General features: G+C 47.0%; 1 protein-coding gene across 1 annotated transcript in view; it reads left to right on the top strand.

Annotated features, from left to right (window-relative positions):
- Positions 1-427: 427 nt before the first annotated feature.
- The window catches only part of LOC132397086 (transmembrane protein 178B-like), a 31627-nt gene continuing 16198 nt past the window's right edge, over positions 428-15856 (top strand). Inside the window, exon 1 of the mRNA XM_059975354.1 lies at positions 428-825. Coding sequence (XP_059831337.1) covers positions 474-825 — 352 coding nt within the window. The 5' untranslated portion in view covers positions 428-473. The remainder of the gene's footprint in view (positions 826-15856) is intronic.

Below are 15856 nucleotides of genomic sequence, written 5' to 3'. Positions count from 1 at the left end.
CTGAACTAGGCTTGTTTGGAACTGCTTATGCTACTGCGGTTTGGGTTACCCGGACTGGGTTGTAATAGACCGACTGGTTTCGGTCCCCATTATCCCCTGGGCTGAACTATACTGGACTGGATTTGAATGGTTATGCTTTTTCTCGGACTAGGGCCGAGCCAGGGTTTCCCAGGCTGCTCGGTACCCGTTAACCCGGACTAAGGTGAGATCGGGGTGTGTTAACCCGGGCTGGGTTGGGCAGGACCAACTCTGCTCTGTGCTTGTCAGCCTTGGCTGAACTGGACGGCACAGGGCTGAGAACTTGGTATGAGCTGTTCGGACTAAGGTGGGCTGGGGCTGCTTCGGGATCTGTTATCCCGCACCCATTAGGACCCTTGGTGTGCCGGGTGTAGTCAACGGCGGCCGGGCCGAGCTGGGCTTCGGGCAATGGCCGGACTGTGAGGGGCTCGTGTCCGCCCTACAGCCGAGTGAAGATGGCGGCGATGAGGCTGCTGACGGGGGCCGGTCTGCTGTTGGCTCTGTGCGCTCTCGGCCTCCTCACAATGGCCATCTGCACAGACTACTGGTATGAGACAGACGCGCGGAGGCATCGCGACCGCTGCAAGAACTACGCCAACAAGAGGAAGGACCCGGGCTTCATCTACATCCCAAGCCAGAACCTGCCCCTGCGCCAGTCACCGCTGCACCGCTCCAAGAGGTTCTTCCTCGGATCTACCCCGGTGGACTCCCACTGCAGCCGCCAGTTCAACTCCACCGTGCTGGGCCTCTGGAGAAAATGCCACCGCCAAGACTTCGACCAGGACACCGAGGAGCTCATCTTCAAGGGTGAGTTGTAACCAGGGTGTTCCGGCAAAAGGCGAGGACGGCAGGCTTAGTGGGAGATGGGGGGGGGGGGGGGAGGGGGAGGTTGAGACCGTCCCCTTCCTAAAGAGCTTGGCAGCCGGTCCGAGGGTGGAGACAGGGTGTGGGATGCGGTTCTCCTTCTCAGTCGCTGGCCGAGGTGCGACAGGTCTTGGATTTTTTTTAATGAAGCAAATGAATGAAGGGAGCGAGCGTGCAAACTGGAACTGGTGGGAAAGGACCATTCATGGCTCAGCACCGGGGCTGGGTACCGACGCAGGTACATTCGCCCTCCCCTCCCCGCCACAGCCCTGATTGGGGGGTGGGCAGGGGTGGGGGAGGCTGGGATTGTAACGGGGGCTTGAATCTCGCTCTTTTCCTCACTCACTCGCTGGGGGCCGCAGAATCGACCAATTGTAAATATTATCGCGACTGAAGCAGTGCTGCGGTTGTAGGGGAGAGGGTGTTGTGCAGAACTGTATGATCAGCTGGTGCGAAATAACTAACGCCAGGAAAGAGGCATAAGATGCAGAGAACGGAGGGATAGGGAAATAGGGTGCGGTCTAGAGAGAGGGCGCAGGACGCGGGGTGGGACGCTACAGTAGCGGATGGGGTGTAGTATATAGAGAACGGTGGGAATATTGGGAAGATACATGGACGGAACGTGGGATGGGGCTAGAGGGCTCAGGGGATAGTGGAAGGGGGGAGACAGATGTAAAACGAGTGAAGGGGCGGGGTAGAGGTGGTTGGGGAGTGGGCAGAATAGAGATAGGGAAGAAACGGAAGTAGGAGGAGAATGGGGAAAGTCGGCGAAATGGGGGGTTGTATCAGGGGTAGAGAGTTTATGGGAAGGTGTAGAGGGAGGGAAAAGGTGGGTTTGAAGGAAGGTATTGGAAAGGAGCTGGTAGAGGACAGGGAGGGAAAGGGCGTGAAGGGGATGAATTGGTGTAGGGAACTAGTGTAGAGGGTGGGAGATTAGGTGGGGCTAGAGGGCAGGGGATGGGGGTTTGGAGGGAGGGGTGAAGGTAGTGGTGGGTTGTTAGAGGAAAAGGTGCAGGGTAGAGGGATTGGGAGCGTCAATTATATATTGAGGATGAGGATGAGGTGTGGGTCAGTGTAGGAGCCCAGCATGATGGGGCAGAGGGAAAGAGGGACTAAGGACACAGAAAGGTGAAATGAGGCAGTGTGAGTGCAGACATAAGGAGTGGATGGCATATGTGAGTGAATAAGAACCAGGGAGAGGGTGAGTGGATGGAAAGAGGGGAAGGATAGTGATGGGAGCAGGGAGCACATAAAGTATGGGAAAATGCACAGGTGAGGGATGAGCGGGATGGAACATCAACTGAACGTAAGTGGATGCAGAATCAGGTTTAATCTCACTGGCATATGTTGTGAAATCTATTTACTTTGTAGCAGCAGTACATTGCAATACATAACAATAGAGCAAAAACTGAATTACAGTATATATACAGTATATGAAATTAAATAAGTAGTGAGGTAGTGTTCATGGGTTTGCTGTTCATTCAGAAATCAGATGGCAAAGGGGAAGAAGCTGTTCCTGAATCATTGAGTGTGTACCTTCAGGCTCGTCTACCTCCTACCTGATGGTAGCAATGAGAAGAGGGGTAGTCATGGGGGGGGGAGGGGTCCTTAATGAAGGATGCCAGCTTTTTGAGACATTACTCCTTGAAGATGTCCTGGATACTATAGTGACCAATGCCCATGATGGAGCTGACTAGCTTTTCAGCTCTCTGCAGTTTACTTCAATCCTATGCAGTAGCAACCCCCCCCCCCACCGTACCAGACAGTGATGCAGCCAGTTGGAATGCTCTCCTCAGTACATCTGTAGAAATCTGCAAGTGTTTTCGGCGACATTCCAAATCTCCTCAAACAATATTAGTTGGTGTAGAGAGAGCAGAGTGATAGAATGGGAACAGAAGGAGATGCCACACAGGAGCAGCAATAGTCCCTTGATTCAACATGATTGTGGCCAATTTTCTACCTCAGCTCCATTTCCCTGCCTACCTCCATACCCCTGATTTCTCTATTCATCTGTTTTGAAATGGAGCCGATAACTTTGCTTCCACAGTCTCCTGGAGTAGAACACTCCAAAGATCCAACAATTCAATATTAAAGAACTTTCTCCATATTTCAGAACTAAAATTAACCCCCACCCCACAAAGTTCTGGGCTTTTTACCCAGAAGAAACATCCTCCTGCAATTTAATCTGTAATGCTCTCTAGGTATTTGTACGTCTGAATGAGATCGCTCTCATCCTTCTAAACCCTAGAGAACAGAGTTCTGGTCCACTAGTTCCTCTTTGACTGACAGTCTCACCTTCTGGGGAACCAGTCTGATGAATCTTCCTCATACTGCCTCAATGGCAAATATATTTTTCTATGCAGTGAAGGATACCTACGCTGTGAACACTAGCCCAGGTGCGGCCTTGCTGATGCTCCGCGTAAGTGCAGGAAGACGTCTTTGCCTTTGAGTTCAAATAAAAATCCAAAGAAAAATGTAGGTGCTGAAAACCTGAAAAAAGATCAGAAAACTCTAGAAACACTTGGCCATATTCTAACAATGGGTCTTTAATCTGAAATAGTGACTCTTTCCACAAGCATTTTCTGATTTTATTTCTTGTGCATACAGTATTCATTTGCAACTTTCCATTGAACTTTTGGACTGCCTGATGCACCTGTTAATTTGTAATGTCTACAAGGACATGTTGCTGAGCATCCCCCAATTCCTAACCGTTTCTAAAATAATATTTTTTATTTGAACTTCGCTATTCCCACTATTCGGACAAGATGAGGGATTGGGCATACTACTGCAGGTCCACTCCCTCATCTTGTATAAATCCCTTTTAGAATTATCATCAATATTCACTTTCCCACTTTGTTCTTTGTCATCAGCAAACTTAGCTTAGGGCTAGGGTCGGTAACTTGTGGGCATACTATGTTGGGACTGAAACCCCGGTGCCCCAGCTCAATCCTTGCTGATTTGATTAATGTAAATGATGCCTTTCACTGTATGTTTCGATGCACAAGTGACAAATAAAGTTAATCTCTAGTTTAGATTGTGAATTAGCTGTAACATAAAACAGGTCAGCACGGTTTGAGGTTCTTTAGCTCTTGATGGTTACATCAGTCCTGATACTGTTTCAGACTAATTCCATCTGCCTGCACATGGTGCAAATTCATCCATTCCCTGCCTGTTTAGATGTTTAAACACCACTTTCATATCTGCTTCTGGGAACCCACCACTCATTGTAAAAATAAATTTGCCTCATAAATATGCTTTAAGCTATCCTGTCTCTTCTTAAGCCTTTTGTATTTGACATTTCTAACACTGAAAAAAAAACACTATCTACCTTATCTGTGCCAATCATAATTTTATATATACTAACAGGTCTCTGTTCAGCCTTCCAGTGAAAGTTTGTCCAACCTCTCCTCATAGTTCTTCCAGTGAAAACAGCCTGAGTTTGTCCAACCTTTCCTCATAGTTCTTCCAGTGAAAACGGCTCGAGTTTGTCCAACCTCTCCTCATAGTTCTTCCAGTGAAAATGGCTCGAGTTTGTCCAACCTCTCCTCATAGTTCTTCCAGTGAAAACGGCTCGAGTTTGTCCAGCCTCTCCTCATAGTTCTTCCAGTGAAAATGGCTCGAGTTTGTCCAACCTTTCCTCATAGTTCTTCCAGTGAAAACGGCTCAAGTTTGTCCAACCTTTCCTCATAGTTCTTCCAGTGAAAACAGCCTGAGTTTGTCCAGCCTTTCCTCATAGTTCTTCCAGTGAAAACGGCTCGAGTTTGTCCAGCCTTTCCTCATAGTTCTTCCAGTGAAAACAGCCTGAGTTTGTCCAACCTTTCCTCATAGTTCTTCCAGTGAAAACGGCTCGAGTTTGTCCAGCCTCTCCTCATAGTTCTTCCAGTGAAAACAGCCTGAGTTTGTCCAGCCTTTCCTCATAGTTCTTCCAGTGAAAACAGCCTGAGTTTGTCCAGCCTCTCCTCATAGTTCTTCCAGTGAAAACAGCCTGAGTTTGTCCAACCTTTCCTCATAGTTCTTCCAGTGAAAACGGCTCGAGTTTGTCCAGCCTCTCCTCATAGTTCTTCCAGTGAAAACAGCCTGAGTTTGTCCAACCTTTCCTCATAGTTCTTCCAGTGAAAACGGCTCGAGTTTGTCCAGCCTTTCCTCATAGTTCTTCCAGTGAAAACGGCTCGAGTTTGTCCAGCCTTTCCTCATAGTTCTTCCAGTGAAAACAGCCTGAGTTTGTCCAGCCTTTCCTCATAGTTCTTCCAGTGAAAACAGCCTGAGTTTGTCCAACCTTTCCTCATAGTTCTTCCAGTGAAAATGGCTCGAGTTTGTCCAGCCTTTCCTCATAGTTCTTCCAGTGAAAACGGCTCGATTTTGTCCAGCCTTTCCTCATAGTTCTTCCAGTGAAAACAGCCTGAGTTTGTCCAGCCTTTCCTCATAGTTCTTCCAGTGAAAACAGCCTGAGTTTGTCCAGCCTTTCCTCATAGTTCTTCCAGTGAAAACAGCCTGAGTTTGTCCAACCTTTCCTCATAGTTCTTCCAGTGAAAACGGCTCGAGTTTGTCCAGCCTTTCCTCGTAGTTCTTCCAGTGAAAACAGCCTGAGTTTGTCCAACCTTTCCTCATAGTTCTTCCAGTGAAAACGGCTCGAGTTTGTCCAGCCTTTCCTCATAGTTCTTCCAGTGAAAACAGCCTGAGTTTGTCCAGCTTTTCCTCATAGATCTTCCAGTGAAAATAGCCTGAGTTTGTCCAGCCTTTCCTCATAGTTCTTCCAGTGAAAACAGCCTGAGTTTGTCCAGCCTTTCCTCATAGTTCTTCCAGTGAAAACGGCTCGAGTTTGTCCAGCCTCTCTTCATAGTTCTTCCAGTGAAAACAGCCTGAGTTTGTCCAGCCTTTCCTCATAGTTCTTCCAGTGAAAACAGCCTGAGTTTGTCCAGCCTCTCCTCATAGTTCTTCCAGTGAAAACAGCCTGAGTTTGTCCAACCTTTCCTCATAGTTCTTCCAGTGAAAACGGCTCGAGTTTGTCCAGCCTTTCCTCGTAGTTCTTCCAGTGAAAACAGCCTGAGTTTGTCCAACCTTTCCTCATAGTTCTTCCAGTGAAAACGGCTCGAGTTTGTCCAGCCTTTCCTCATAGTTCTTCCAGTGAAAACAGCCTGAGTTTGTCCAGCTTTTCCTCATAGTTCTTCCAGTGAAAACAGCCTGAGTTTGTCCAGCCTTTCCTCATAGTTCTTCCAGTGAAAACAGCCTGAGTTTGTCCAGCCTTTCCTCATAGTTCTTCCAGTGAAAACGGCTCGAGTTTGTCCAGCCTCTCCTCATAGTTCTTCCAGTGAAAACAGCCTGAGTTTGTCCAGCCTTTCCTCATAGTTCTTCCAGTGAAAACAGCCTGAGTTTGTCCAGCCTCTCCTCATAGTTCTTCCAGTGAAAACAGCCTGAGTTTGTCCAACCTTTCCTCATAGTTCTTCCAGTGAAAACGGCTCGAGTTTGTCCAGCCTCTCCTCATAGTTCTTCCAGTGAAAACAGCCTGAGTTTGTCCAACCTTTCCTCATAGTTCTTCCAGTGAAAACGGCTCGAGTTTGTCCAGCCTTTCCTCATAGTTCTTCCAGTGAAAACGGCTCGAGTTTGTCCAGCCTTTCCTCATAGTTCTTCCAGTGAAAACAGCCTGAGTTTGTCCAACCTTTCCTCATAGTTCTTCCAGTGAAAATGGCTCGAGTTTGTCCAGCCTTTCCTCATAGTTCTTCCAGTGAAAACGGCTCGATTTTGTCCAGCCTTTCCTCATAGTTCTTCCAGTGAAAACAGCCTGAGTTTGTCCAGCCTTTCCTCATAGTTCTTCCAGTGAAAACAGCCTGAGTTTGTCCAGCCTTTCCTCATAGTTCTTCCAGTGAAAACAGCCTGAGTTTGTCCAACCTTTCCTCATAGTTCTTCCAGTGAAAACGGCTCGAGTTTGTCCAGCCTTTCCTCGTAGTTCTTCCAGTGAAAACAGCCTGAGTTTGTCCAACCTTTCCTCATAGTTCTTCCAGTGAAAACGGCTCGAGTTTGTCCAGCCTTTCCTCATAGTTCTTCCAGTGAAAACAGCCTGAGTTTGTCCAGCTTTTCCTCATAGTTCTTCCAGTGAAAACAGCCTGAGTTTGTCCAGCCTTTCCTCATAGTTCTTCCAGTGAAAACGGCTCGAGTTTGTCCAACCTCTCCTCATAGTTCTTCCAGTGAAAACAGCCTGAGTTTGTCCAGCCTTTCCTCATAGTTCTTCCAGTGAAAACGACTCGAGTTTGTCCAACCTTTCCTCATAGTTCTTCCAGTGAAAACGGCTCGAGTTTGTCCAACCTCTCCTCATAGTTCTTCCAGTGAAAACAGCCTGAGTTTGTCCAGCCTTTCCTCATAGTTCTTCCAGTGAAAACGACTCGAGTTTGTCCAACCTTTCCTCATAGTTCTTCCAGTGAAAACAGCCTGAGTTTGTCCAGCCTTTCCTCATAGTTCTTCCAGTGAAAACAGCCTGAGTTTGTCCAGCCTTTCCTCATAGTTCTTCCAGTGAAACGGCTCGAGTTTGTCCAACCTTTCCTCATAGTTCTTGCCCTCTCAACCATGCAGCAGCCTGGCAAACCTCTTCTGCAACTTCTCCAAAGCTTCCACATCCTTCTTGTAAAGGGGGTGACCATAAATGCAGCCAGTACTCCAACTGTAGACTAACCAAAGTTTTATACAGCTGCAGTTAGACTGCTAACTAATGAAGGCAAGTTTGCCATACCTATTCTTTACCACCCGATCTACTTGTTGCCACTTTCCCTTGGATCCCTCTGTACATCAATGATCCTAAAGGTCCTTCTGTTTCCTGTATATTTTCCTCCATTTTGACCTCATATTTGTCCAGATTAAACTTACACCCTACCATATTTCCAACTGGTTTATATCCTGCTGAACCCTTTGACCTTCCTCACTATCCACAATTCCTCAACTCCCAACTGTCAGAGTTTCCAGTCTTAAACCAGGTATTAATATTCCTTGTTCTCTGTGAATTAACTTTCAACTTACCAAGCTGGTAAATCATTCTCAATTCATATGTTCTAACTTAATTTACCACCCTTCTGGCAGAGAAAAGGCGAGTTGTCAGCCATGATCATATTGAGTGTGGGATGGGCTGAGTGGCCTATTCTTGCTCTGATATTTTTGTTCTACAACCTTCCTGATCTTCAGGTTTACTGTTTTAACTGACAACCTAGAAATCTTTTCCTGAGATCTAATACTATCTCTAGTTTCTCCTTTGATCTATTGCTGAACCAATTTTCCTGTTGTCCTCTTGTCTTGCATGTCTTCTTTAAGCTTGAACCACTGTGTCCACTGTCACACCCTCCAATCTACTTCTGCCAACCTGACCCTCTGTAGTCAGTCTTACAGCATGAAGACGGGTCCTTCAGTCCAAGTGTCCTATGCTGATTATGTTTCCCAGCGAGCTAATCCATCTACCCACAGTCCTCTGAACAACTCTTGTCCAGTTAAACATTACTAATGTGCCTCCCACAACCATTGTGTGAAGGAGTTTCCCCTGATATTCCTTTTAAGTCTCTCACCTCTGATCTTAAACCTATGCCCTTTTGTTTTCAACACCCTCTCCCTGGGAAAAATACTGTGTTGTTTCACCCCATCTATGTCCATTATTGTTTTGTTCCTTCCTCCCCTCGAGTTACTTCTCAATCTCCCACATTCCAGGCAATAAAGTGCTATTCTGCACATCCTCTCTCAGTAACCCAGGCCATCCAGCAATTTACCCACCACCAATGTCAAATTCACCAGCCTGTAGTTTTTAAAAAAATTTTGTTCTATTTGAGTGATACAGCACAGACTAGGTTCTACTGGCCCTTCGAGCCAAGCTGCCCCAGCAAGCCCCAACAAACCTGATTAACCCTAACCTCACCATGACCAATTACTGACAATTAATCTACCCATTATGTCTTTAGAGGAAACTGGAGCACCCAGGGAAAACCCACACATTCTCCAGGGAAGAGGGACAGAGACTCCTTACAGAAAGGCACCAGAATTGAATTCAAGGTTGTAATAGCATTGCACTCTAATAGTTCCACATCAGCCACTCTCCTGTTCTCTAGAACCTCACCTGTGGCCAGAGATGAAGCTAAAGTTCCTGCAAGGACTTCCACAATTTCTTCTCTAGCTCCCGTAGGTCCAAGAATGCACCAGGGCGGGCCCTGGGAAATAATACACCTTAGTGCATTTTAAGATCTTAAGTGTGTGTTCCCTCCTAATTCATATGTATTCTAAGGCATCATCACTCATTTCTTTGGCCTCCATCATTTTCCCCACAGTAAAAACTGAAGAAAAACATTCATTAAGAACCCCTCTCATTTTCTTTAGTTCCACACACAGACTGATATTTAGAGAAACCTGTTCTCTCCCTAGCCCCTTTTTCTTAATATATCTATAGAATCTCATGGGATTTTGCCTCACCTTGACCAAGACATCCTTTCCATTTCCACTTTTTGTCCTCCTAATTTCTCTCGTAAGTGACCTCCTACAGTTGTAGTTGTTAAGAGGTTCAGTGCTTATGCACAGTATATGTCGCCCTCTTTTTCTTAATCAGAGCCTCACTATTTATCCTCAACTGAAAACTACCAGCTTTTCCCCTCACCCTAACAGTATGTGGACTTGAATTTATTTTTAAAGGCCTCCCACTTGGTAGACACTCCTTTCCCACAAACATTCTCCCCCAAACAACCTTAGCAAGATCCCACCTAATGACTCAAAATTTACTCTGCCCCAGTTCAAACCCTAACCTGTGAACCAGTCTTATCCTTCTCCATAACTAATTATTAGAATTATGGTCATCGGACTGGGAGGGTTTGCCCACAGACTTATCTGCCACATACTCTACCTCATTCCCAGGAGCAGGCCCTCTCTTGTAGGTCTCTTTATATATTGAAAAAGGAAACTTTCTTAGATACATTTATTAAATTCAACTTCATCCAAGCCTTTTACACTAAGGATGGCCAGCAATCTATATCAGGGAAATTTAAATTTCCCCCTTATGTTTTTACAACTACAGAAGCTGCACTCTCTTTATATGTCTGCTCCTCTGATTTCTTTGGACTATTGAGGGGGTTGGCTAAAATGAGTATCGTTTTTTTATTTCTAAGTTCTTCCCATGTGACCTCTCTGCATGATCCCCCAAGAGTATCCTCTGCAAGAACCGAGATTACACTACATTCACCTTACACCCAGAAAGCAGCTCAACCTCCTCTTTTACCTGCATCTCTGTTATGCCTGTAACACCTGTATCCTGGAACATTGAATGGCCAGTCCTGTCCTTTCCTCAGTCATGTTTTATTATGGCTAAAACATCCCAGTACCCAATGTCTTACCTGTCAAGCCTCTTGCATTGAAATAAATGCAGTTTAAACCAATGGTCCTCTCTCTTTACCGTCTCCCATCTAAACTGGTAATTAATTTTGCTCTCATTATCCCCGATTCCTCATCAGTCACTCTTCTGCTCAAGGCTCCAACCCCTGCCACTAGTTGAGACCAGCCCTATCATATCTCCCAGCCAGTAAATCAGTCCCCTCCAGTTCAGGTGCACCCATCTCTCAATCCTACCTCAGAAGAGATCCCCATGTTTCAAGTCTTGAATCCCTGCTTACTGCACCAGCTCTGTGGCCATGCATTCATCCGAGCTGCCTTTCCGTTTCTACCACACTAGTGTGTGACACTGAGAGTATCCTGACACTACCACTTTCAGGTCCTGCTGTTTGATCTGCCAGTCCGAGCTCATGCCCACTCCTACCCTGTCTCAGTATTTCACTCTCCCCCTTCGGGACCTCCAGCCATTCAGTGATGTCCTTGACTGGTACTGGTGGGAGGGGTTGTGGGGGGTGGGGAGAGGGATGGTAGGACAACGTATCACCCTGGAGTCACGTTCACAGCCACAGGAACAAAGGCCACCCGCTCCTCACCCCCGGCCCACCAAATGTCTTCTTTCTCCCGTCTTGCCTCCCAGTGCTGTGGAGTCATTCATGTCACATTCCTCTGAGAGCTATCACCCTGCCGATATCCGAAGTGGGGGGGGGGGGGGTGGGAAAGGTGTGGTAATGAATGCAGTGGGTTCCTGGACCACCTGCCTACTGGTACCCTCTTCTTTCTCTGTCCACTCACTGTTAAGTTACAGTGTAACTCCTCTCCGAGTGTGTGACCAACAGAATCCTCAGCCTCATGAGTGCACCCTGGCGATTCTCCTGCACAGGTGGGAGACCAGATCTCACCTCCACATCCTCCAGTCACCGTGTGACACCAGATACACATTTCACTTTGCTGAGCCTCTTCGCCACGTCTCACCTTAGATCAGGAGACATAGGAGCAGAATTAGGTCATTCGGCACATCGAGTTACGTTTTGCATCTTGGCTGATTTATTATCCACCATTCACCTGCCTTCTCCCCAGAACCTTTGATGCTCTTACTAATATCAATGTCTGCTTTAAATATCTCCAATTGTTCGGCCTCCAGAGCCATCTGTGGCAAAGAATTCCAAAGTTCAAAGGTTCATTTTTTATAAAAGTATACAACTGTGAGATTCTTCTTCTCCAGATAGCCACAAATCCAAGAGGAATAAAGAATAGCAACATGATTATCAGCCTGCAAACCCATTCCTCGCAATAAATGCAACAAGAACACTGGCCCCCAACACCTCTCTTCCCTCCCAAAAAACAAAAACGTAACAAGAACATTGACACCCAACCCCCTCCCTCCTCCGCAGAAATGCAAAAAGAACATCGGCTTCCTAAACCCCCTCTCCCTGCAGATTCACCATCTTCTGGCTAAATAAATTCCTTCTCATGTCTATTCTAAAGGAACATACTTGTATCCTGAGGCAGTGCATTCTGGTCACAGACTCTCCCACCATCGGAAACATCCTCTCCACGTTCACTCTATCTAGGCCTTTCAAAAGGTTTCAGTGAGATTCCCCCCTCATTCTTCTAAACTCCAGTGAGAACAGGCCCACAGCCATCCAATGTTCTTAATAAATAAACCCTTTTATTCCTGGGATCATTCTCATGACCCTCCTTGGACCCCCCTGTGTCAGGTAACACAAACTGAAACTGTGTTAAATAATACTCACTAGCCTGCTATCTATTGTGAACTGTGGCATGACCCTTTTATAGTGCATTGTGTTCACTTGCACTTGAGAGGGCTGCAAAATAACCAGTAGCCCCCCCCGAATTCTTGTATTGGTGGCCATCCACGGGACCACCATTGCACAGACTAAAGAGCCCAGACATGGGAGACAGGTGAGTGGGGTTCAGCAGGTGATGGGGACGCAGTGGTGGAGGAGGGGTGAGCAGGGGTGCAGAAATGGAGGGAGTAGGTGGAGTTGGGTGGAGGGGGTGGGGGGGGAGTAGGGTGGAAGTACTGGGGAGGGGGGAGGTACTGGGGAATGGGGTGGGAGTGGATGGAAATACAGGTGGAAGGGAGTTGGTGGAGATTGAGGGCAGGGGTAAGGTAGTGGGTGGGGAGGGGAGTGTGTTGAGGAACAGGGAGGGAGTGGATGGAGGTGTGACTAGCGAGGGTAGAGGGAGCACAGGGCGAGCCAGTTGTAACAGAGCAGGTGTTATGCAGACTGGTGAACACCAGGACAACAGAGAGATAGGGGTTGGGGATGGGAGTGGAGGGGGCAGAGTGACTGGAATGGGTATGTGTGTAGGCTGAATGACTATGGATAACAGAGAGGAGAGTCAGCATGCATACTGTGGGATACAAGGAGTGGGAGGATGGGGCTGGAGAGATTGGAGGCTTTGTACATGAGGATACAGAGCAGATAGATACTGAGACTCTGTTTTGTGTGAACGGGGAGAGGTGAGGAAGTAGCTGGTTTAAAAGGGGATGTACTATGAGTGGATTGAGTCCCGTGCTGATCTCAGACCTGGGACTGAGATAGCATTTTATCAAGGTTTAGTTGGCTTTCTGGCTTTTGGTTGTATTTTGAAAGCATGGGATCCCACTAGATGGTAATACAGAGGAGGGGCAGGGGCGGTGAGAGCTGAGGGGATGGGGAGGGCAGAGTGCTGATGGGACATAAAGGGGAATGATTATAATGTGATAGCTTTGGCGCTGCGATGAGCCATAGAGGGTTGAATCGGGGGTTTATCCATGGGTGACAGGCATCGCAGTAAGGGTGTGTCCTAGAATCACAGGACTGTCTCTGAGTTGGAAGCAGCTCTTTGCAAGAGAAGTCCAGTCAATCTTTTCCCCATGTAACTTCAACCTTTGCAACTCCAAATGTTTACCCAAATCTCTTAAGTGTTGGTCTGGGATTTGCTCCCCCACTTTTTGAAGTTCTGTAAGCATGTCTCTTGCTACCTCACTACTAATAAATTTGCCTGATTATGAACACTGCTGCCATTGGAAATGATTTCTCTAGTCTGAATCCATGTGGTTATAATCTCCTCCTGGCACTCCCTGTTTCTCCTGAAGTAGCACCCATCCTGATACCATTTGTATTCCTTCAGAATGGAGCCCAGGAGATGCTGAGACTGAAGGTTTGTTTTGTATAGGATTACTGTCCTCTTCCAGCTCTGTACTTGATTTCAAAAGCATGGGGTCTCATTTGTTTTACAATTTGTCCTATTACCCTCTCACCTGATTCAAAAAACAGTGATACTTTCAAAAATACTCCCTTTACACCATTTTAAATACTGCTTCATTTGTCTTGGTATAATTCCTGCCAGAATGCAGCTGCTGACAATTACCTTTCATGCATTTTGTCTGCACCTTCATCTTCCTACCTCCTTGTTCTCCAAAATCTGTCCTCCTCAGGGTCTGCTCAACATCTGTAAATTTTCAAAGTGTACATCAGTTCAAGACACTGAACCCAGGAAATCTACTGCCTCTCAGAACATCAGAGCCACCTCTGGAAATACAAAGGACAAAGGGTGCTGGGGGCTGCGGAGAGTGTAATGAGGTGGGGTAGGGGAGGGGAAAACGGGTGCATGGAGAGGAAGGTTTTAGTGGCCGTGTGCAAGTGAGCATCAGAGTGAGGTGGGAAGGGTACAGATACAGAGGGACAGGACAGCTGCTGAAGCCCAAGTATGGAATTCCTGTGCAAAGCCTCACCTGTCAGCTGCTCAGTCTCTCTCTGTGTTGAGTGCCAGGTCATGGGTTGGGTGCAGATTGTGATCAGCAGTCTCCTTCCCTGGGTGTCAGACACTGGCAAGCAGCACTGTGTCATTAGTTCACAGTCCTATATGGTCAATGCACTTTATTAAGTAGCTCCTGCACCTGATAAAGTGGCCACTGAGTGCATGTTCATGGTCTTTTGCTGCTGTAATCCATCCACTTCAAGGTTTGACATGCTGTGTGTTCAGAGATGCTCTTCTGCACACCACTGCTGTAACACGTGGTTCTTTGAATCATTGTCAGCTTGCTGAAGCTTGAACCAGTCCGACCGTTCTCCAAACAAGGTGTTTGGTCTCACCGGACTGCTGCTCACTGGATAATTTTTTTAGTCTTGTTTATCACACCATTCTCTGTTATCTCCAGTCTCTAGAGACTTGTGTGTGAAAACCTCAGGAGATCAGCAGCTTTTCAGATACTCAAACCACCCCATCTGGCACCAAGATTCATTCCATGGTCGATGTCACTTAGATCAATTTCTCCTCCATTCAGATGATCGGTCTGAACAACTAATGAACATCTTGACTGTGACTGGTTGCTTTTATGCATTGAGTTGCTGCCACAAGATTGGCTGATTAGATATTTGCTTTAATGAGGTGTAAAGGTATACCTAACGAAGTGGCCGTGAAATGTAAACAGTCATGGAAACCAGCCCTTCGGCCCAACTGGTCTGTATCAACCACAGCATGGACCCTGCTAGTCCCATTGGCCCCTAACCCTCCAAGTCACTCCCCTCCATGTATCCGTCCAAACGCCTCTTAAATGTTGTAATTGTACAAGCTTTGACCACTTCATTGGGCAGCTCATCCCAGACAAACAGCACCCTATGTATAAATAACTTGCCTCTCAGGTCTCTCTTCAATTTCTCCCCTCATCTGGTAAATGTTCTCTCCGGTTTTGGGCTCCCAACCCTGGGGTAAAGTCTAGAACTGTCTATCACATCCATAACCCTCATGATTTTATAAACTTCTATGAAGTCACACCTTTAAGGAATAACAATCCATTATCCATTTAAGGAATAACAATCCTCTCCTGCCAGTTTGGCTTGTAAATCACTTCTGTACCCTCTCCCACTTGACAATATCTTACCTGAAGCAGGGTGACTGACACTTAACATCGTACTCCATGCCGCCTCACCAATGACTGAACATAATGTGCTATCCTACACTCGATGCCCTGACTGATGAAGACCAGCATGCTTCTTCGCCACCCTGTCTACTTGTGTGGATACTTTCAGTGAATTGTGCCCTTGTACAAGTTGGCATAGTAATTGAAAGAAGGCCTGGCAGCTGACTCATTGCATGTCTGTGCTGGGTCTACTGACAGCCTGTGTACTGCTGTCACTGTGGACAAGGCACTGCAAAGCCACCACCTGTCATGGGGGGAAGAAACTGGGCGAAGATGCAGCCAGATTGGACAGCAGATGGTCAGGGAGGTGGTGAGGCATTGCAGTGTGTGTGTTGTGGGGTGGTGAAGGGAAGCAGACACTGAGCCATCCAGTGAAGATGAGTAGGAAAATAGCACAGAGGAATTAAGGCAGTCTGCAGCTGTGTTGTCCACTGTGAGAATGGTTCGTTCCCACAGAGACTGCGTGTGACACTTACAATCCACTGGGATCAACACACTATGGTGTTGTACTGAAATTTGTGTAGCGGTGATGGACAGGTTATTTCCTTGGCCCTATGTACCTCTCAGCTGGCAGAGAGAGTGTGGTTCTGTCAGACTGTATCCTGTCGCTGCAGGGATAGAGAGAGTGTGGTTCTGTCAGACTGTATCCTGTCGCTGCAGGGACAGAGAGAGTGTGGTTCTGTCAGACTGTATCCTGTCGCT

Source organism: Hypanus sabinus, chromosome 7 (genome assembly GCF_030144855.1).
Source record: "Hypanus sabinus isolate sHypSab1 chromosome 7, sHypSab1.hap1, whole genome shotgun sequence".
Lineage (NCBI taxonomy): Eukaryota > Metazoa > Chordata > Chondrichthyes > Myliobatiformes > Dasyatidae > Hypanus > Hypanus sabinus.
The sequence above is the reverse complement of the archived record's forward strand: the minus strand, read 5'-3'. Positions and strand labels throughout refer to the sequence as shown.